The sequence below is a fragment of the Agrilus planipennis genome, unplaced genomic scaffold (assembly GCF_000699045.2).
Source record: "Agrilus planipennis isolate EAB-ADULT unplaced genomic scaffold, Apla_2.0 scaffold28, whole genome shotgun sequence".
NCBI lineage: Eukaryota > Metazoa > Arthropoda > Insecta > Coleoptera > Buprestidae > Agrilus > Agrilus planipennis.
The window spans coordinates 720,515-742,265 of NW_020438897.1; the positions used below are offsets into that span (position 1 = coordinate 720,515).

The following is a 21,751-nucleotide window of genomic DNA, read 5'->3' on the forward strand; positions in this document are numbered from 1 at the left end:
ATAAAATACTAGTTAAAATCGATGTTTGCCATAATTTTGACTACGACCTTGAACATTGACAAATAATTATTTATTTATTTATAACCTACAATTTAACTGTCAAGAATTATTAAATAAATGGATAAAAGTGGTTTTATTTGAATGCTAATGAAAATATTTTCTTTTCCAAACCAATTTTGATATGAAATTATGGCTGGATTTTTCATTGGAGTTTGGGAGGTACTGTGCTTTTTGCAAAAATGTGTAAAATTATATTGTTATATATTTGCTTTTCTAATTGTTTCTAGATAAGTGAATACAGTGAAATTCGCACAAGTCAGAACGAATGTCTTTCTATAAAAGGGTAAGAAAAGTATAAAAGTATAGAAGCAAATGCATGATTATTTCATTTCAGGGTAACATTTAAACTAGACGATTCTGGAGATGTAACTTGGACTGTTCCAGAAGAACTTAACCCAGTGCCCCTTTTTAGCTGTGAAACATTTGAAGTTCATAAAAGTTATGACAATCTTATACTATGTTTTGGAGTATATTCAGGACATATAATTGAATTTAGTGTTTGTACCCTAATTTTAAGTATTCGATTGTGATTATAATATAACTGATTTCTAGTGTGAATGGAATGAAGTTAAAGATGAAATGACTCTTACATGTCAAAATTGGGGTGTACTGCTTAAATGTAAACGAATAGCAGATGAATCTATTGATCACTTTCCAAAGTTTCCCTTCTCTTTATTGCCGGCTTTAGAAGATGGTTATTTTTCTGATATGATCATAGTTGCATCTAATAAAAAAGAGGTATCATATTTGTAATGTTGTCCTGAACAATAATCATGTAGTTTTATATGTTATGGAAGTTTAAGGTACATTCCATTGTATTAAAATTGTTTGGAAAAGACTTAAGTTGGGATACAGTTCCAATTCCATTTAGTGGACTCCCTGAAGATGTTTTGGGAACGATATTGCATTTCTTTTATGCAGAATGTTTGCCATATTCAGTGAGCGAAGCAACAATTCAAAAAGTTATTGATGTCAGTAAACAGTACCCTTGCCTTAGCAAACTTGTGTCAATGTGTGAACTGTATTTGAAAAATATGGCTCTAAAAGGGCGTAAGTTTTCTCTTTATGAATTCTTGCGTCGTTCTTAAGAATCATTTCATGTTCTAGAAATAATAAGCCTGGTGAATGACATGCATCAAAGCATAAATCAAATGATTGGACATTTCAGTGCATGCCATGGTTCAACTGACAATATTACCTCAAACGCGTCAAAATTATGTTTTATGGTGAAACAGTCAATAAGGGATGCAGCTGTTGGTAAATATTATAATACAATTTCAAATGTGAAAATGAAGAATTTAGTAAATGTTCATTTCTAAATTTCATAGCGGCAGTGAAGTTGCTCTTACTTTGTGATCTTTTTACAAAACGAAAAGGAGAATTGTCTAAGGAAGAGCGTCATGAAATCATTCAATACGCAAAGTCACGGTTACCTATATTTATGTCTCAATTACAAAACTTTTTACATATTGTTAAGTCTACCTTCAACGGTATGACGTCAACCCAGCGACACGAAATTGCTGCTTACATTGTACCTGAGGTAAAACAAAATTATTAATTTTTTTGTCGATAAACTTATATTTTTCCCTATTAGGTTGAAGTGATATTGGATACTATTTCATCTGTCGTGGTAGAAATTGAAAAGGCTTTACAACAAATATTACAAGTGATTTCGCCTCAAGATGAACCAAAGAAACGTTCGGGAGTAGATTTGCTTTTACTGGGCAGATCCTTAAAAAACGTTTTACATATTCGGGAATTAAATAAAATAAAAGACGTTTACGAGTACGTTACTTTTGGTATAAGTCTATTATTACACAAAAAGTAAGCTTACATTAATGTACAAAAAGGTCTATTTGTATAAAAACGAGTAATTTTTCAGAGAAACGTTTAAAGAATTGTCTCAGTCGCAAAAAGTACGATCTGTGGCACGAAATCTAGAGCAAGTTTTTGAAGAGTTACCTTTCTTTCTTTTGCGTTTAGAGGAAATTTCAGTAATGCTTGATGACAAATTAGATTGGAAAGAATTTAAATTCTGTTTTAAAGTCGGCACCAGCAAAGTGGTTTGTAAACTGTTTTTGTAGATTTTTCATTTAGAAAATTTGTAAAATTACACGTTTGTAGGCCGGCGTCCTTCAGAGGCTAGTAGCGCATCGCGAAATGATGCAAGATGTTATGGTGCAATTGTGCGATTTAATTCAGAGGGATGCTTTTATTCAATCTTTGCAAATTTTAGGCTTGTTGGACAATAACAAGGAAAGTGCTAGCAGTGATAACTGTCAGAAACCATTGAACTCCCCAAGTCAAACACAAAATTCTCAAGGATGCATGGTACATGTATAATAAGTATAAAAAATCAAATTTCTTTTGAAATGTTATGTTTTGAAGCTCAATCTGGTGGAATCTTTATGTGTTCCTCCTCCACCTTCCGAAAGTGACCTTTCAAAACTCGCTGCCAAATTAATGGATGACGAAGATAGTACTGATATGGAGTTTAAAGTAATAGTTTGCGCAAATGCCCAGGACGTCAGCGAAAAAGAATCTGGTGTGCCTGATCAAAATGTTTGCACTTTAAAGGCTCATCGAGTAATAGTGGCAGCTCGATGTGATTGGTTCAGAAGGGCTCTGTTGTCGGGTATGAAGGAAGCCATTGATAAGTAAGTTTTTGGTACATTGAAAAAAAATTCGGGACTTTACTTATTCTATGATAAATTTGTAGAAAAATACACATATACGACACTAATGATTTCCTATTTAAAATTTTCTTGGAGTATTTGTACAGTGGCAGACTGAAACAGTCCCTTTCTACAGACCAGTTGTGCGAATTGTTGCTATTAAGTGACAGATACGAGTGTGATTCTTTAAAACAAATGTGTGAAAGCGCCTTAGAAACGAACATAGATGAAGATTCAGTTATATACTTGTTAAGTGTTGCCGATCAGTACAACGCTAACAATTTGAAGGTACGTGTTATTCTTCGTTTAAGAGAAAACAGAAAATCCATGTTTTATCAGGTTCCAATTAATCTAAATGTAATGATTACGTTTTCTCCTTTCAGAAAGCATGCCTGTTCTTCATATTTCAACATAACGATTTGACGGAAAGCGAAGTTTTTTATGAACTGCCCGTGTCCTTGCAGGCGGAAGTTTTCGATTGCGTGTGGACGCAAACGCCAAAGAAAAACGTTACAGGCTATAATTACAAATACTGCGAGTCCGAACCCGATTTTGCCGATTTCGTAAATGAGGTAAGCAAAATTTCTATCTCTATAAAATAATAACTCACTACCAGCGTTTCCACATTAATGAAATGTTTGACTAAAATCTCTTATAAGGAGCCAAAAGGAATTCACGTTAAAATATTTTCAAATTCATATTCCCACGATTGTGTTCCAATTTTTACTCGAATGTGAAATGTGAAATAGTATGTACATTTTTAAAGTCCTAACTGTAGAGACAAATTCTTTTTTGGAAGTGGTCTTTTCTTCCCAATTATACGAAATTAACACAAGTGATTAATTTAAAATTTCAATGATTAAGTTCACATTATTGGTATCAGTAATACAACATTTCCTTTTTAACTGAAGGGCACATGTTCTCGAATGGACAATTTTGTTGCTCAGTTACGAGATATTTGTGGCGACGTCGTTAGTACCGATAAATTAGTCGAAATAGCCCTGGCTGCTGATTTCGACATCAGTAGAGCTGTGAATTACGTCTTTTCCAGTACCGAGGATTAATTAATAATTTCCCGTAGTATTTATTATTACTGTATCATTATTCCTATCCGTTTATTCAATGCATGGGATGTATAGAATACGCAACTAATTGCTATTATTANATTCGGTTATTTTCATTTTGTGATCTCTGTAAAGTATTATCTCTGGACTCTTCGGTTGTACTTTTCTTTTTTACTTTTCTTTATTTGCGGCCTTATTTAAAAATAAAATTTTTCCTTAATAATTTTTCGTATTTTGACATGTAAAAATATTAATTTAAAATATCAGTATATTGTATTCAAAGTGTATTCAGAATGTTACCTAGTAAACTTTAACCAAAAGTTACTTTCACGCAATATAACCCATTATTCTTTTTGGCAGCAGTTCATTACAGCATTATTTACTTTAATTTACTCTGCAATGCTTCTTCCTTATTAATGCATATTTTAACAATTTGACTATGTAGCTTTATAAAGTAAATAAGTTGCCCTTTTCTTATTTTGTATATCTAGTCATAGATTTAATTTATATCATTTCCAATAAGAATAATTAGCAGTAAATATTATCAATAGTAACAAATTTAATGCAGATGTTAACTTAATTTTACAAAATATTTGCGTCTTTTAAATTATTTATGTTGCGAATTGTTTAGCTACATTAAAACTAATAATTTTTTTTCCAATTTATATGGAAGTCTTAAGAAAACCTTAAATTTCTAAAAAGTTCTTCAATTACCATATTATACAGGAACACTTACGATTAGAGATACTGTTAATTCAAAAGTGTTTTAAATTTTAAAAGTCTTTCTCCATTTTCAGATTTATTGTATTTCAAATCTTTATATGAATGTATTTATTATTATTAGCACACTTTTTACTATGTGGTACCTAATTATAAAAAACGATATGTTGAATGAATATATTTGGATAATAAACCATTAAGGAAGGTGAATTTTGTTGTTTTCCTTTTTCAAACCTCTATACTTAAAATGTTTATTAAAAATCTACCAAGGAAAGGCAAGTATGAAAAATATTATGAGTGTTTTCTTCGGTTGATTATTGCTTTTGATGACAAGTTTCTTATATCAACGTTTTCAAATAAGGGCATCCCACAGGCTCGTCGATCTGAAAACTGATCGTCGGACAGACTCATGCACACAACCAATATTCCCTTCCCTATTCCAATGTTCCCATTTACTGGAAAATAGAACATCTCACAACCGTAACTACATGCGAACTCTGCTTCTCTTTACTCAATTTCCGCTTACGTCGCTAACTAACCCTTTATGTCTCAGGGTGTCCTACCATCCTATTCCTCCTTTTACTTATTGACTGCTAAAGTTTATTCCCGCTACGCCCAACAATCATATTTAGCATCCTTGCATGTACTTCCACTTTTAATATTTTCGAATTTCCAAATTAACCGTTCGCGAACATAGAAGTAATTTCTTTTTGTCAACAACTTTTTCCATCCTAAAGGAACAATCTAAAAATAATTTATGACACAGTTTAGGCACCTCTATTTAAGATCTATCGATAGACAATTAACCGGTGTAGAAGTTTCGTAGCAAACATATATAACTGTAGCTTGTAGCAGCGCTATAACAGACCTCTGCTTCCTCTTCCGTAATTACGGAAGTTCCGCATACATTTTCACATTCGCTTCTGCATCTGGTTCCGCATTTTTATAAGGGAAGCTTACCGGAACTCAGCAAAATCTTATTTCCCATCTTTTTGAAAATCAGTATATCGGAACAATAAAACAAGTCGTAAAAATTTATAACTTTTATCTATTGGCTGAACTTGGCCGTTTTCAAAACACAATATAAATGGAATTGCTCGTTACAAAACTGCATGTTGTGCTTTCAGCAACCCCTTTGTAACATTGTCAACGTATTATTATCAACCGTTTTTGTTTATGAAGTATTAGCGTCAATGCAGCGTTGTGGCTGCAAAATATTGTCAATAATAATATTGTCCCTGTGCAAATAACTTTATTATAGTTTAAGGCCTAAATCTATTTCTCAGTATTCCATACGTTGATATTTTCCAAATTTTATTTTCTTATTAGTTTTCTATTTTAATCTAAAAACATTCAGAACTCTCAGCTTCTCCTTAGCCAGTTATAGCGTCTACTTATTTTGCATTGTATTTACTCAGTGGTGTAAATTTTAAGTTAAAAGTGTAATTTTGATGTCAAAAAGAAGTTCCATTTGGGATTACTCTGTCACCTAAAATTATTACACTTCCGCATCGGCTTCCGCAAAAATTTACTTCTGTTTCCGTAATGACACTTCCGTTGCATCGCTAGCTTGTAGCAAAAGGTAGTAAAGCGAAAACTTCAAGCTAATGTAAAAGAATACCTGACTGAATATTTTGTCTTAAAAAGCAGTTCCCCTGCAATACGTATGCCGGCCCATTCACGGATGTTCCTCAGCCAGGAAGCCTGCTTCCTTCCTTCCATGATTAATTGAAGAATTCTATAACGCTCCTCTCTGAATATATCTCCAAGATATGAAAATTTTCTACACTTCACAGTATTTAGTAGTAGACAAGTTGTGTCTGCCCTATTTAGTACATATCATTTAAAATTTTAAACATTTTTTCTCGAACTTATATCTGTCAGAATAATATATAATAAAATGTAATAGATAAACCTTTGGTTTATTTTTGAAGGAAACGCCGAAACGTAAGAGATGCCGATCTCCGAAAACACGATGTGATACTCCAAATCTCTCTGTGGCTTTCCGCCGTTACTATTGGAAAATATTATAAAGTTCTAGAATATCTGATTAAGCATTCGATCGGAAGCAATTGTGGATGATTGTACCCGGCGAACGGCACGTGTTTAAAATCCGACTTTATCTTGAAATATCGTTTCCTCGACTTTCAACTAAAACGAATAACAAAATTGAAATCACATTATACTACTTGACGGAGCGGAAAACGATTTACGCCGTATTTTCTAATTGACTACAGAAGGAAATGATACAGAAGAGAACGAGACAAGCAATGCAATCTTTCCTGAACAAGCAACAAATATACACAAAGGACTTCAATTTGTTTTTGGCAACGATCGATGTGTAAACGAATAAGGGACGAAAGAAATTGCTGTTTCTTCGTCACAAAGAGATTAGGTACATACATGTATCTTCATCAAAAAAACAAAATTATAAGCTTTGATTTGTCGCGTCAAACTAGTCAGTCGATTGATATAACGAAACTAAATAAAACGCTATATAAAACACAAAATTCTTCAAAAAATATTTAAAAAACACCTAAAACGAATTGCGACACTCAGTTAGAAACAGATTGAGTATCGAACCGCATTTTAGTATTTTTTTTAATATTTTATGTGTAATTTCGGGTTTAAATGCAAAACCTTTAACCAACGAAATATACGTAGGGGAGACCGGGGCAAAATGGGATATTTAAGAAAGAAATCATCTTATAAAAAATAGTTATGCAAAACATTATGTAAGTACAATAAATTACTTATTTTTTTCATAATGAGGGACAGCAATAAGGAACTCAAATTTCGCATGGTCGGGGCAAAATGGGAAAAAGCACGGGGTAAAAGGAGGATATACTTTAATCAGACTGGCAGTATTCACAAGTATGCGCAAAATTGTAGTGCTCATCAACTACAACACAGGAATTGTATTATGGGCCCAATCATGACGCATGCTACAGCATACAAATACAAGCGCAGTGCCCCCAGCAGTATTGTCTAAAGGTCTAGCTATTGCTTAACATTTGAGAGGAAACTGGTTCGATTCCGAATTTCCTTAGATCGCTTGGGCAAATGATGGGGAAGTAATTATAATAATTTTATTTCAAAGATGGTCTTTCACTTTTCTTCATTTCGTCCATCTCATCTTTCTCACCCCAACTGCCTGCCCAATAGAATTAGGAACTGGTGGGAATGACCCATCCAAGTGTTTTTCAAGCGCACTTTAATTCTTGGCTTATTAATATTTTTCTATTCAGATTAAGTATTCCGTTAGACCTCGACCATTTTGCCCCAACAAACATATTTTATAATTAAACGAAGTACTTCTAACCTAAAAGTATCTTATATCAAACTCCGATACTACTGTTACGATCTAGGACTAAAAATACAATAAAAATATTTAGTTACTCTCTCAATAACGCGTCAACATTTGCCACAAAACTTCGTAAAAATATGAATAAATTCAATTTTTTCTCACAGTGCAGCCCAAAAAAAAATACTGACACGCTCCCTTCCAGCTACATGTAGGGCGACTTAAGTTCGTCCGAATAGCCCTGTCGGGGACACATATGCGCATACGAATCCCGTCTTGTCCCGAACCTCGTTTTGCCCCGATCTCCCCTGTATACACATATGTAGAAAGGTATTTATACACGTAAATAACTCAATCACAAAATTACAATAAATAAACATGTAATTATTTTGTGATATTATTATGTAGGTACTTACACGCAAATGTTTCTAATTTTTGAAATTATTAATTATACGATGTTTAGGATAATTACTATATACCTGTTCCTGACTTCGCGTGTTGTACATACATAATAGAAACCCCGTGAGATAGAGTCTATCGGGGTCTTTCTTTAATTTCGAGGATGAGCTAAACTAATCTTTTATAAAAATTTCAGCAGTTTCCAAATGATAATATAGTTTTCACAAAAAAAAATATGAAAACAATATTGCATTGCCGTTAAATAACCAATAGCACTTTTTCAGAAATGAAAAATTATAGAATTTGGACTACCAAGGAAAATCTGTCGATGAAATTTTATTGAGTGCTATTGTTGTTCCTTTTTAACTTACACCAATTTCTAGAATCAACTTTTTTGACAATCCTGTCATCACGTTTTCCAGCAAAATCGGAAACTCTTAGAGTTTGGACAGAGTCCAGTTATCGATCCCAAGTGATTCTAAAGAGTGGGATAAGTGCATCAAAACCGACATGAATAAAATAAAAAGGAAGTCGAAAGCGTAAAACATGTGGTTTTGTTAGGTGTGTTAAAAATTCCACCCTCATAAAAAGGTCTTTCTTTCATATGCTAAATCACGTAAACTCAACGTGTTTAGTGGTTTTCTTAGAAAATCGTTACAAGCCTCACAAAATTATAGAAACATAAACACTTTTAGGTAAATGTTTAGCATTAATTCGTTACCTTCAATTACATGTAGTACTAATGAAGGTCATGGACTATCAAAGCTTAATTAAAAGACGCAGCAACACTACCCAAGAACTCAACCAGTTTTATTTACATATTGTTTTGGGTTTCCTGTAATACACTCTAACCTACACTGTTCTCACTCACAACCTGACTGATTTTCTCCCGAACATGTAGTAGAGTCTAGATTCTAGAATGTAGATCATAAATACTTATGGTATATGTATGAGATAAGAATAATATTATAAAAAACTTCCCGCACAATAAGGATTAGGTAATCTAGTTTCCAATCCAAAAGAGTATGATTACCAAAATGTTCACGGAAAAAAGGCAAAATCTTTATCGAAGAAGAACAATAAATATTTAATGAGACTTTCGCATGTATGTAGCTCATTACAGAAGGAACATTTTTCATAGATTATTGAGAACAATTTCTTTTCTTTTTATAGTCTGGGATACCTACTATAATGATGAGAAATTAAACCTATTCATTTTCAGTGTTTCACTCTGTCTTACAAAATTATTGGATGTACTTACACCAACGTAAAAGATTACAAAACCAATAAAAGCAGGTTTCTAGCATAAAAGGTAAAAGTTCAATTTACTTATAATAATCTAAAAATATCTTTTACTCTGTAAGGTCTCTCGTTAACAATGGCTAATTTAAAAGATTGACTACTACGGCTTTTAAATAATTCAGTTCTCAATTCAGATTTGAAATAAAATAGCAAAGATCAGAAAAGAAACCTAATGAGTTCAATTGGGGAACTAATAAGTAGGTAAATAGTTTTCCATCCCCATCGCAAGGTCGTCAGTCCTAACGCATGTTGGACACGCACCTCCACTTCTTCCTATTCTGAGCTAATCTCCTCATTTCCCTAAAACTAGAATATCCTACATCTTTAACTATTAGCGAATAGTAATCTAATCTTAGTCTACCTCTACTCTGCTTAACTCCTGTTTCTGCCTCTAATATGTGTTTGACTAGACCTTCATTCCTGAGAAGGTATCCTAACAACCTATCTCTCCTATTTTTTATTAGTTTTCCATAAAGTCCTTTGTTCTCTTATTCTTTCTAATACCTCTTCATTTCTAACCTTCTCTATCCACGCTATCATCATCATTCGCCCATTCAGTTCGTTTCCCATATTTAAAATAAATTACTCCAAGGAGAGTTTAGTAGATAATAAGAAATAATATCTTTTTTAAATAGCTTTAATATATGAAGGAAAGTAGTAAGACATGCAAACCTCGTCAGATTGTGAAAGGATAATTGAAATACATTAGTACTATAAAATACATCCAACGGATCATTTCGTTTAATGAAACTGAGCTAATAGAATTCCGGAAGCCAATCCTTACGGTGAGCTGGTCTCGTATCACAATGGACAGGACCAATGGAAAAGTCCTTGTTACTAGAGCAAGCGATCGGTGGGTGTCATTTCAGGGATTCCTGCACAGAAGGAGCAGCAGCTTACGATGAGGAGCGTGTTGCATTCGGCGGTTGCAATAATGGCGAGAAAAGATATTTTCGTCTGCGCCTTTCGAAGATCAATAGCGGTTCGTGTCATGCCCGGACCCGCGCGCATGCTACCGCCGCTTTGGTTCTAACCATCTTTAATATTAGTATTCCCGTCCCAGATACAGAATCGTCGAGTGGTTGTTCGCCACGAGCGACGAGGCTGTCGGCGGATTACATTTTGAATGCGGGTTTGGCGCGAAAAAACACCCTAGTGTCGACCACCACTTGAACACCCTCGGGACACCCGATCTCATTTCATTTAATTAAACACACTTATCAAAACACTGACATACGTACGTGCACGCTCTAAAGCCCAGTGTGTTCTATGGTGTAAGTTATAGTGGCCTCGGATGAAACCTCAAAGTTTTCTCATTGGTAAGAGATTTGTTCGATTGATCTGTTGTATGCCGTTTGCTGCCTAGAACACCCCTGCCGTTTTCCTTGTTAGGATGAGACGGGAGTTTTATTAACTCGAACTCCATTCCGCCCCAATGGGTGATTAACGTGGGCGATGAAGAAACTGATTGGATTTTAGTATTGAATCAACATTTTTATACCTAACTACTGCAATAAATGTATTTTCCATCTGCGTTATTTAGTTTTTCTTTTTAGTTTGCTTGACTGTTGTGAGCTTTTGCTTTTCCCGAATGGTTTGATAAATCAATTCCAAATCCAATTTGAAACTCTAATTAAATCTGTCTATAAAATTGATTGCTGCAAAGATAAGTGCTTATTTGTTATACATGTACAGAGCGATGGAATATATTATTCTCCTATCGTATCTAATCTCTAAACGTGGTCTGCACTTTTCCGTAAACCGTCGTTGAAACAACTTCAATGGCCTCAAGTCACGTACTATAATTTCAGACAAAGTGGGGACGTTAATCCAGTTAAATATAATTTGCTCATGTAGATTTAAATTAAATTATTGATGACTGATTAACTACACTTATTTCTTTAAAAGATTAACTACACTTATTTCTTTAAAAAACTATTTCTAGCTACTGAAATGAATAAATCCCGATTAAGCATCAACAACTTATAAAACTACAAAATGTATTAAAAAGTTCTTTCTTTCATATGTCATAAAGAACATTCTTAAAATTGGGAGGTAAAATTTTATAATGATTTCGTTCAACGGACTTTAGACCAACTGACTTTTAATGCAAACTGAATAAAAAATCTTTATCAACTATATAACCAATATTTTAGATTAGTTACTTAAAATTTGATAAAATGGAACTTAAGGAGCAAAATCAGAATACATTCGGGGTACGTATTTTTAATGGAGATGCGTGCCCAACTACTACCCTTAGGACTGACGACCCTGCAATGATGTTGAATAAATTTTCAGTAATTGTGGATAATATTGTAGTAGTCGACTTTAAGATTAAATAAACAAACTTCATCCCTATTTAATCTACATAAACGTTTACAAATAGTAGCGAGCATCATTCCATGCCATTCATCGTTATGTGTAAATATTTCTCTCTATGCTAGAAAATTTCTATTTTTGTTTGTGCCGGTTACCACTTCCTTCAAGAGACGAATGTTTTCGATTAACGAAATTGTTTAAGGTGGACATACTGGATACGTACGTATTTCATTAAAATTGACGAGTCAATTTGTAGTAGTCGTCACGATTTTTCAAGAAGAAGCGTTCTAAAATTATTACGCCACAGCCTACTTATTGACCCGCGATTTTGCCAACGTGAAGCTATTTCTTTGCTTCTAATAAAAATAATTGTTATCATTAATAAACAATCAAAAAAGGACCTCCTATATCATTCCTGACAACCTGCTATTAAGTCCATATCATTGATTGATCTAACAGAAATACTAGTAAGAGCCTTTTGTATCAAAATAGCATTTAAATAGCCATACGAATCTAAAAAAACTCAGTTATTGCCATCTGACAGACAGATGCATGTCGTATGTATACTTCAATCAGAACGCCAACAGTTAATTTAAACTTACAGAAATGTGTAGGTAAAATCGACGAGATAGGCAACACAATGAAAAATATAACGAAATTAAAAGTTTCCTTTTCACGTAAAACCATCAGTGATGAATTACCCCCGAAGAAACTCTGAAGTTAATTACTTAACCCGGTATAATTTAGCTACGTATCTGCCAGGGCAATACACTGGCATATTTTTAATTTTAAACATTTTAAACTCCTTTTCTTTATTAGGTATAATGCGCGGTTTTAACTTTTTAATCGAATTTGAAAACATTCTCGTTGAAACGGTTAGAAAACGTGTCACTCATGTTTTATAACGATTCATTTCTATTAGGTCACGTCAATTATAAAACGAAAGTTGTTTATAACGAGTAACGAATATAGCGAACATTTGGGTATAGCGTACAAATAATTTTCGCAAAAATGTAGTAAGCAGCAAATTAAAGAAGTAATCGCAACGAATGAGCCTGATAAGTGAAATCACAAGATATTTTTGTAGTGTGTTACAAAAATAGAATAATGTTCGAAGTTTCTGCTATATGCGTAGCTTTGATCTCCGAAAAATTGTAACGATTAAATTACCGGGAATATTGCTCATCATAAGTACAAGTATTCACTTGCAGAAAGAATCTTTGCAATTCGTAAAGCTGAGAAGCGGAGGCATCTTGACTAGGGTTGCCACCTTTTCAGGCTTTACATAAAGTATTTCTCGACTAAAAGGTTCAAAAAAAAGTACTCGGCATAAAAATAAACTATTTAATTTTTTGTTTTTAAAAACATATTTTTTGTTACACCTAGCAGCCAGTAACAAATTGCTGCCGCTCTTAAATACATTAATAGCCTCTAAACATGGCAAACAAAGATTTAAGTTAACTAAAAGTTCATTTTTAATTAGCTTTATTCCTGTCGTCCCGCCACTTCGCGTTCATAACAGAGAATACTCTTTATGTAAATGCTGAAGTGGCCGGAACGGCCAGCAAAAATGACTCTACTTTGAACAGATTTGGGAAATCAGATTGTTTCATAAATATGGCTTGCCATTTTTCTGTGCAATATTATTGATGTAAAAGTACTCTGAATTTCGAATAATCGCTTACAAAATTACGATGTTTACTTAAGGGCTTAAGTAAAGTATTTTTGCGTACTTTATGTGTCTTGTAAAGTATAACGTACGCATAGTCGAAATAGAGTACAATACTTTATAATAAAATACGGGTGGCAGCCCTAATCTTGACCCACGTTCTCTATGCCCAAACTTTGACTCAAAATTCGTTAATTGAAGGTCTGGAGTTACAAAAGTTGTCATTTTTTTTGTGCATTTTTATCAGTTTTCGATATTGAGCGCGTTCCTGGGCTAGGTTCGTCTTATTCCCCTGCTTTTCGGCCGTACAAGAAAATTTGATCCAAGGAGAAACTGCATCTACTTGTGCTCTTAACAAAGAAGGTTTCCCATATATCCCGTCTAACCTCGCGGATTCACCAGTAAATCTACGATAAATCTGACGGCAACTCATTGTTCCAAATTTTACTGTTCCATTTTTCGTAACGCACAACAAAAGCACAACTTCTCCATTAAGGTCGCACAGTTAGTGTACGAAGTTGAAACTAAGCCTCTATTGGAATGACCGATAGATACACAGGCTTTGTGATGGAGCGGCACGCAATGCCACACCTGGTAAACCCAAAAAAAGTAAAATATAAACGAGGAAATTGCAAAAAATAAAAGCCCTATTTGTAGAAAAATGATATGACGTGCTAAAGGCGTTTGAGTCCTTTAATTAGGCAATTTTCCGTAATAATCACGATCAACTAAAGCTAATCTAGTTTGTTAGAATGGCAAATTACATCATCATCATCATAACTGTATTTTCATACTATATCTTTCTGTTAACGCTTTGGAAAAGTCGCTCCTTTAAAAGCACCATTTGAATTTCTGAAGTCGCAATTAAACCCGAATTTTCAATCTCTTTGATTGGTTAAAATCTGAAATATATTGTACCTACACAAACTTTTATTTAGTCAAAGATAATTCCGATAATAATAACATATAAATTGAAAATTACCGCACAAACAAATAAAGAGAAAGTCTGTTAGTGCTTTTTTAACAGTTGCCTGTAACAGATAAAATTGGCCAACGAATTTTTATCTCATCAATGTTTTATTACCTTTATCGTTTAATATATTGTTTGATATATTACAATTTAGCAAATTTTTTAACTCGTAAAGCCTTCTTTGAGTTTATGAATTAAAACCTATGTTTTCTCGTGAGAGAAACACCCATTGAGTAAATTAAATCGTAGCCATTGTAATTTCTCTTGTATTATTAATAACAGAAAATTCAACTATAGAAACTATCCTACGTGATTGTATGCATAGTCTCCTGACGTGACTTGTTTTGACTCAAGGAAAAACTTCACCGACTTGTGTTCCTGGCAAAGAATGTTCCCCATACACCCCATGTAATCTTACATTTGTAACTCGCGGATCCACCAGTAAAATTACGATAGATCTGATGATAACTCATTGTTCCAAATTTTACTGTTCCATTTTTTATAACGCATCACAAAAGCGAATGATGGGGATACCGTGGATAGAAACGGTTAGAAATGAAGAGATATTAGAAAGAATAGGAGAAGAGATGACAATAAAAAATTAGGAGGGGTAGAGGTAGACTTAGATTAGGTTATTGTCCGGAAATAGTTAAGGATGTGGGTTGTTTTAGTTTTAGGGAAATGCGAAGTTTAGCTCAAGATAGGAAAGAGTGGAGGTACGTGTCCAAACAGTCTTAAGACTGACGACCTTACGATGATGAATTATTTTGTAAGTATCTACATTTTAGAAATGTAGGAATACTTCGATAAAACTTCACTTCTTTTTGAATTGGCGTAATCTTTGATTATTGAAAGAAGCAAACGAAGATATGACTGACGACCTTATGATGATGGTGATAACAAAAGCACAACTTCTTCATTAAGGTCGCACAGTTAGCGCATGAAGTTTTACTTTCATTCTAATTAGAAATCAATAACAAGGAACCCCTTAAAGTGTATTTGGTGCTCTTAGTATTTATATCTTCTAACTGAAAGTATTTAAAATCTCTTCCCTACTATATTCCTGATTTTGTTTTGCTACATTTGTTTCGGAACTGATAGTTCAAAGGTTTTGCAAAAAAAAATGGTAAGTGGCAAGCAACATCCAAGTATTTTAGCATCATAAATAAAGGCTTAACCGCTTCAGCCACCTCGAATAATTTAAATAAGTTTACCCAATCGAAACTTTTTTCATTAGGCTCTTCTTCTCAATATAAATCCTTTTGATATACGCTGCCTGAAACCTTTCGCCAATAAAGCTCTTTTATCTTCGTTTAGTTCACACGTGTGGCCCTGTAGATTGAGACGCATCCCTCTCTCTGCGAAAAATTACTCACGCCTTGGTGAAAGAAAAATCCCTCTAACCACAGCCATTTGTCTCGAAACATAAAGGATTACGCCATTCTAGTATGATGAGGAACTCGGCGGAAACTTTCCACTTCATCGGTAACGTGAAGACGAATGGCGGATTACAGAAGTTTCTAGAAGGTAAAACTGTCTCAACAGACGTGAAGGGAACGACTTACCCTCTGTGGCATATCGAAAACGAGAAGACTTGAGACTTAACAAGGAATGATCCGCAAACCGTTAATGATGTCTGAATGAAAAACGGGCACGTGACAAACAGCGAAACAAAAAGAGTACCTAAATGCTTTTTACTTCAATGCCACTAATTTGAGAAGTATATAAAAAAGGAAAGACAAGCAAGCCAATTAGAAAACGGAACTATATGCTCAGTCGTAGTTTCGTGAAATGTTTGCTAGTTGAATCAAATGAAACGTATGAACAGAAAACGAACAAAAACATTGAAAAAGTTTATCGTGGCACAGTCCACATGACTAAAGTAGGTACGGGAACCTCTAGAAAATTTGTAATTCTAATAAGGCCATCAATCTGTTCCCACAATCCCCAATCTCCGCTGAATTGAAGAGCTCGCCGATTTTATTTAACTTCACGCCTACTCAACGGTCAAATATTGTCACAATTTTTTACCTACTTTTTGTTACAATAGATTGAGCTCGAAATTTAAGTTAGTTTTGATGACAATAGAAAATAGACTTTAAAAAGTAAAACTATACATTAAATTAATGAGTGCTTCATTGATTGTTGTTTAAAATGATTATACCAGTTACTTACTTAATTAAAAACAAAACACTAAAAACTGACAATCAAGAAGGCTACATTCATAAAATAAATTCAACAGAAAGATTAGGTTCCTGCAATAAGGATTACTTAAGGAAGAAAATAAATTATGATTTCGCAGAACTATAAGGACAACTTTGTTAAAAACAAATTCAAACAAATCTTTAGATTTATGTGAAATAGATCTTCATAGCAATCGTATTTCATGTCATTCACAGTTTTCGCCTACAGTTTCGGCTTGCTGTGTAAGTAAGCAATGTCCTCAGTTATAAAAAATTCTAATCATTTTGATATCTTAATAAAATTATTAACATCCAGGTCCATAAGCAAGATAGATTTTTTGAGTAAAGTAAACCATAACATTTCGGAATATATTAAGAGTCTTAGTATAGAATAAAATACTTTAAGAGCAATAATTAAAACTTTTGGATCCTATAAGCGGAGATCAACGACAATAGGCCGTCCGATGGGTTTACAAGTTTAGGGCAACGGTATCGGTTTAATTTACATAATTGCCCTAGTGTTTCAGTTACGCATTATAAAAATATAATTCGTTTAAGAAAATTAATGTAAACAATTTCGCGTTTTTCACAATTCAGTTTCGTTATTATTCTTCCATTAAAATGGCCATCAGTAACGTTAAATTACGTATTACAACCTAACGATCGTTTGCCACTGTAAAATAGTTGTTATTATAAGGACAATAAAAGTTTTATAACCCCCTTTACTACAGAAAGTTTCTTTAAGCACCGAAGTTTGCAAACTCACTACTATTGTCGTATGTGCTATATACATAAGTAGTACTAGGTTCCATTCAACGCAAAGAAGAAAAAAATTGTCCTTTCTTTCGTATTGCAAAACTTAATTGAGAAAATTATGGACTTGAATTGCATGCCTTCCGTTCCTTTTATTGTTATGTGTTTTGCCTTGGCAATTTAAATTCCATTTTTGCACAACTCTCCAAATGAAGTCATGATACTTACAATGCAGCAATTTTTTTAAAACTGCAGTGCAGAAATTTTAAATACATCTAAAATATATTAACTTCAATATCCAAAAGAGTTTTCGACATATCTTTTATTACTTAATGAGAATCTGTTCTCAGTAGGTCGATACATCACGACATTGGTATAAGTATCTTAACTTTAGTATCAGCTTAAATAAAGCCAGTGTTAAGATTCAGAATTTGGTATAAATGATGTGAAATGATAACCGCTCAATAATTACCTTTCAAGGGCATCTTAAAATGGCACATGAGCCGGAATCATAACCTCAAGAAATATCTAGTTTTGAGAAGAAATTGTTTTAACATAGGATATAAAAGAAGTTTGCCTTTTGGCTAAGATTGATGATGTTTTTGGCAGTGACATACTATATAGAAAAACACTAAGGAAAATGTTTCTTTAGACTCTCACATCTTTTCCCGCCTTTCTCTATTTTGAAGAAACTTAACGCCATCGTTGGTTCGTAATGCGCGTTGAAATAATAATTTTGAATGGACCGCATTTATCTCTTCATTTTACTAGAGCCCCTGTCACTAACTCCTTTCAGTTTTTAACACGATTTTTGACATTAACAAATGTCTTTGTTCCCGTTGAGACTGAGCATATATCACATGAAATTTATGTAACTCACCTACGTGACTGGTAGACACCTACAGCAAAACTCTGCTTGTATTCTGAAAAAAAAAGTAAACATGTGAAAATATATTTCTTACCACATTTTAAATGTAAAACAATTTTAAATGTTTTGAATTAAAAACTTAAAAAAATGCAACACAATTTTGTAATGCAATAGCATCGAAATTAATTTACCCTCATTTATAATTGATTCAAAATTAATTACGAAGCTAATTAAATAAATTTCATACCACAGCTGTATAATCATTTCTGCAATATTCTGTATAATAATAATACATGTTGCATGCATTTCGATTTATTGATATTTAATATTGGGGAGGTCATTTGAAATGTAAAAACACACTTTACATATATATATATATATATTCTGACTTAACAGTTGAATATTTTAATATCTAAATTCAAAGCCAATTTAGTTTTCAATGTTATTATTTCACACAATTTGCATGCGGAATGTATTCCATTACAAGTTGAAACATTTGATAAAAATGTATTGGCAACTTTTGAATTATTACGACCTCACGGAATAAAAATAACTCGAATAGTACAGTAAGAATTCTATTTAGGCTTTCTACATACAAGATAGGTAACGTAACGAATTCATTGTAATCGTGAAGTACCTATTTCAAAAGTATTTAAATTAATTTTGATTAATGCAATTTAAAACGTTTTGAATTAAAAATTTACAAAAATGCAATACAATTTTGTGATGCACCAGCATCGAAATTTAGTTTACCCGCCTTTATAATTAATTCAAAATTAATTAAGAGTCTAATTAAATAAATGTCATACCACAGCTGTATAATCATTTCTTGAAACTTTACTGCAGTATTCCGTGTTATAATACGTGTCATGNTCTTACCACATTTTAAATGTAAAACAATTTTAAATGTTTTGAATTAAAAACTTAAAAAAATGCAACACAATTTTGTAATGCAATAGCATCGAAATTAATTTACCCTCATTTATAATTGATTCAAAATTAATTACGAAGCTAATTAAATAAATGTCATACCACAGCTGTATAATCATTTCTTGAAACTTTACTGCAGTATTCCGTGTTATAATACATGTTGCATGCATTTCGATTTATTGACTTTTAATATTGGGGAGGTTATTTGAAATGTAAAAACACACTTTAGATACATACATACTGACTTTCGACGAAAACAGATAAATATTTTAATATCTAAATTCAAAGCCAATTTAGTTTTCCCGTAATTCCTTTCCACAATTTGCATGGTAGACACAGGGTACTTTTTATCTAGAAGAAAAAATTGTGTTTCCCATGGATAGAAAGAATTAGTTGTATGTGGTCGATTTCACGTTTTAACTACTCAATCGATCATCATGAAATTTTGTAGACTCATTGTCAGGGTTACAGAAAAGGACATAGGGTACCTTTCATCCAGAAGAAAAAATGCTGTTCCTGAGAGATAGAAAGATTAGTTTTATGTGGTCGTCGATGATTTTTGACACGTATTTTGGACATCAATGCGAGCGAAACCGCGGATAAAATCTATAGTAGTTGTTTATAAATCTTTTACAGATAAAAATAATTATCACACGTATTCGAAAAAGTATTTACAGAATCACATAAAATATACAAAAATTTGCATTTAAATACAAATAATAAATACTTTCATGGAAAAGTATTTTAAATACTTAAAGACTAATTGAGTTAGAGGATTTCAGATACTTTACAAATGTGATCAAACGGAATGTATATTTAATAAAATCAACGGGTTGTGCAGTTTGAATACTCCATATGTATTTGGTCTTAATAAAAATAAAGTCACAATATTTTTGCTTTTGTTTACGTTAAAATGTTATTGGCTCCTTTCGCCAAGCAAATGTATTTATAAAAAATTAATATACCTATATTTATTCGCTTTTACTTGAAAAATCATTTCCAGAAAGAATTTTCGCATACTTAGTAATTTTTAGCCAAATTTATGATGGATTGACATGAAAAAATTGCTTCGAAAAGTTAAAATAAATACTGTTATAAAAGCAAATTAATACTTCGTCATCATAAAGTTTATTGACTGTGCGTGACTTAATAACTCGAATCTGGCATGAAATGTATTTTCTAAAAGTAAAAACAAATCTATAGCAGCTGCAGTTTAAAGGCCCTCAAATATATAATGTAAAAATAACAACAAACAAACACGCTAAGTGATTTATTGTATGCCAAGTCCGACCGATGGAAACTATAAAAATTAAATTTATAGAAATCTCATCGTAGCAAAACTTTTTAATAACCCCTTAAACGTACAATTGTTAATGTTTTAAAGTAGTATAAAATTAATAGTACCAACATAATATGGGATTCGGCAACCACAAAACCCCAAATAGGAAATTTTGTTGTAAATGAAGGAGTTATTTTCAAATACCGACAACTTAATAAAGGAATTGTTCTGTAAGTAATTCCAAAATATTTTCTACAACGCGCTTAAGAATAAATCTACGTATTTTCGTGAAATTTTTGTTAGTGGTTTCAAATGAAACGTATATGAATCTACACGAATAGAAAACTCAAAAAAAATAAAAAAGTTCATCGTGGCACAATCCACATGTCTAAAGTACGAAAACCTCTAGTGAGTATGTTATTCTAATAAGGTCATCAATCTATTCACACAGTTCCCAATTTTCTTTGAATTGAAGAGCTCACTAATTTTATTTAGCTTCACTCCTACTCAATGATCAAATATTTCACAAATTTTTTACTTTACTTTCTATTACTATAAATTGAGCTCGAAATTTAATTTAGTTTTGATAACAGTAGATAACATAAAATAAAAATTACTTAGTTAAAACAAAAGGAACATACCCCAATTAACCACAACACTTTTAGTTAACGCGGACACATATGTTGTGAGTATTTTCAACCCTCACTCACGTAAATAATAATCATTTAGCAAAATTCGAGTGTTGTGGTTAAATTAGCTAAGCCTTTTTTGTTTTAATTTTAAAACCTACTTTACAGTATGCATGTATTTGACGAAAAATTTTAATTTTATGTACAAGATATGTACCAAACTGAATTATTATTGTTTTGAAGGAATATACTCCCTTGTCTAGGATGTACATAGCACCTAATCACAAACAATCAGTAATCTTTTGTGATTAATTGTAAGCTAACCGATTAGCTGCTTTCTTGGCTACTCAAAATTGCAAACCGAGACGACTTCAAAATTGAAAACCAATGTTACGAAGACTTCAATATTTATTTACAATTAGTAGTTCTTAAAATTGTCAGTGTCCAGTAAACTAACAGAAAAGTAAGTCAACAAAAATAAAAATAGAAATTGGAAAAAGTTTAAGTGATTAATGATTTAATAATGTTATATCTTAACTCAAAAATAGAAGTAGATGATTAATGACACATGTTTTCTTTGAATTACTGTTAGTTGAAATTAAACATAATTTGTTCTCTGCTGAAAGT

General features: G+C 32.6%; 1 protein-coding gene across 1 annotated transcript; it reads left to right on the forward strand.

Annotated features, from left to right (window-relative positions):
- The first annotated feature begins 75 nt into the window (after positions 1–75).
- Positions 76–3,883, forward strand: LOC112904045. The gene is made up of 14 exons (XM_025973201.1): positions 76–219; positions 288–343; positions 395–557; positions 613–798; positions 858–1,110; positions 1,168–1,317; positions 1,389–1,600; positions 1,655–1,884; positions 1,943–2,123; positions 2,185–2,391; positions 2,449–2,717; positions 2,780–3,023; positions 3,119–3,307; positions 3,647–3,883. Exons 1-14 carry the CDS (start codon positions 190–192, stop codon positions 3,797–3,799), a joined length of 2,523 nt encoding a protein of 840 aa, XP_025828986.1. The 5' UTR covers positions 76–189; the 3' UTR covers positions 3,800–3,883.
- The last annotated feature ends 17,868 nt before the right edge of the window (positions 3,884–21,751 follow it).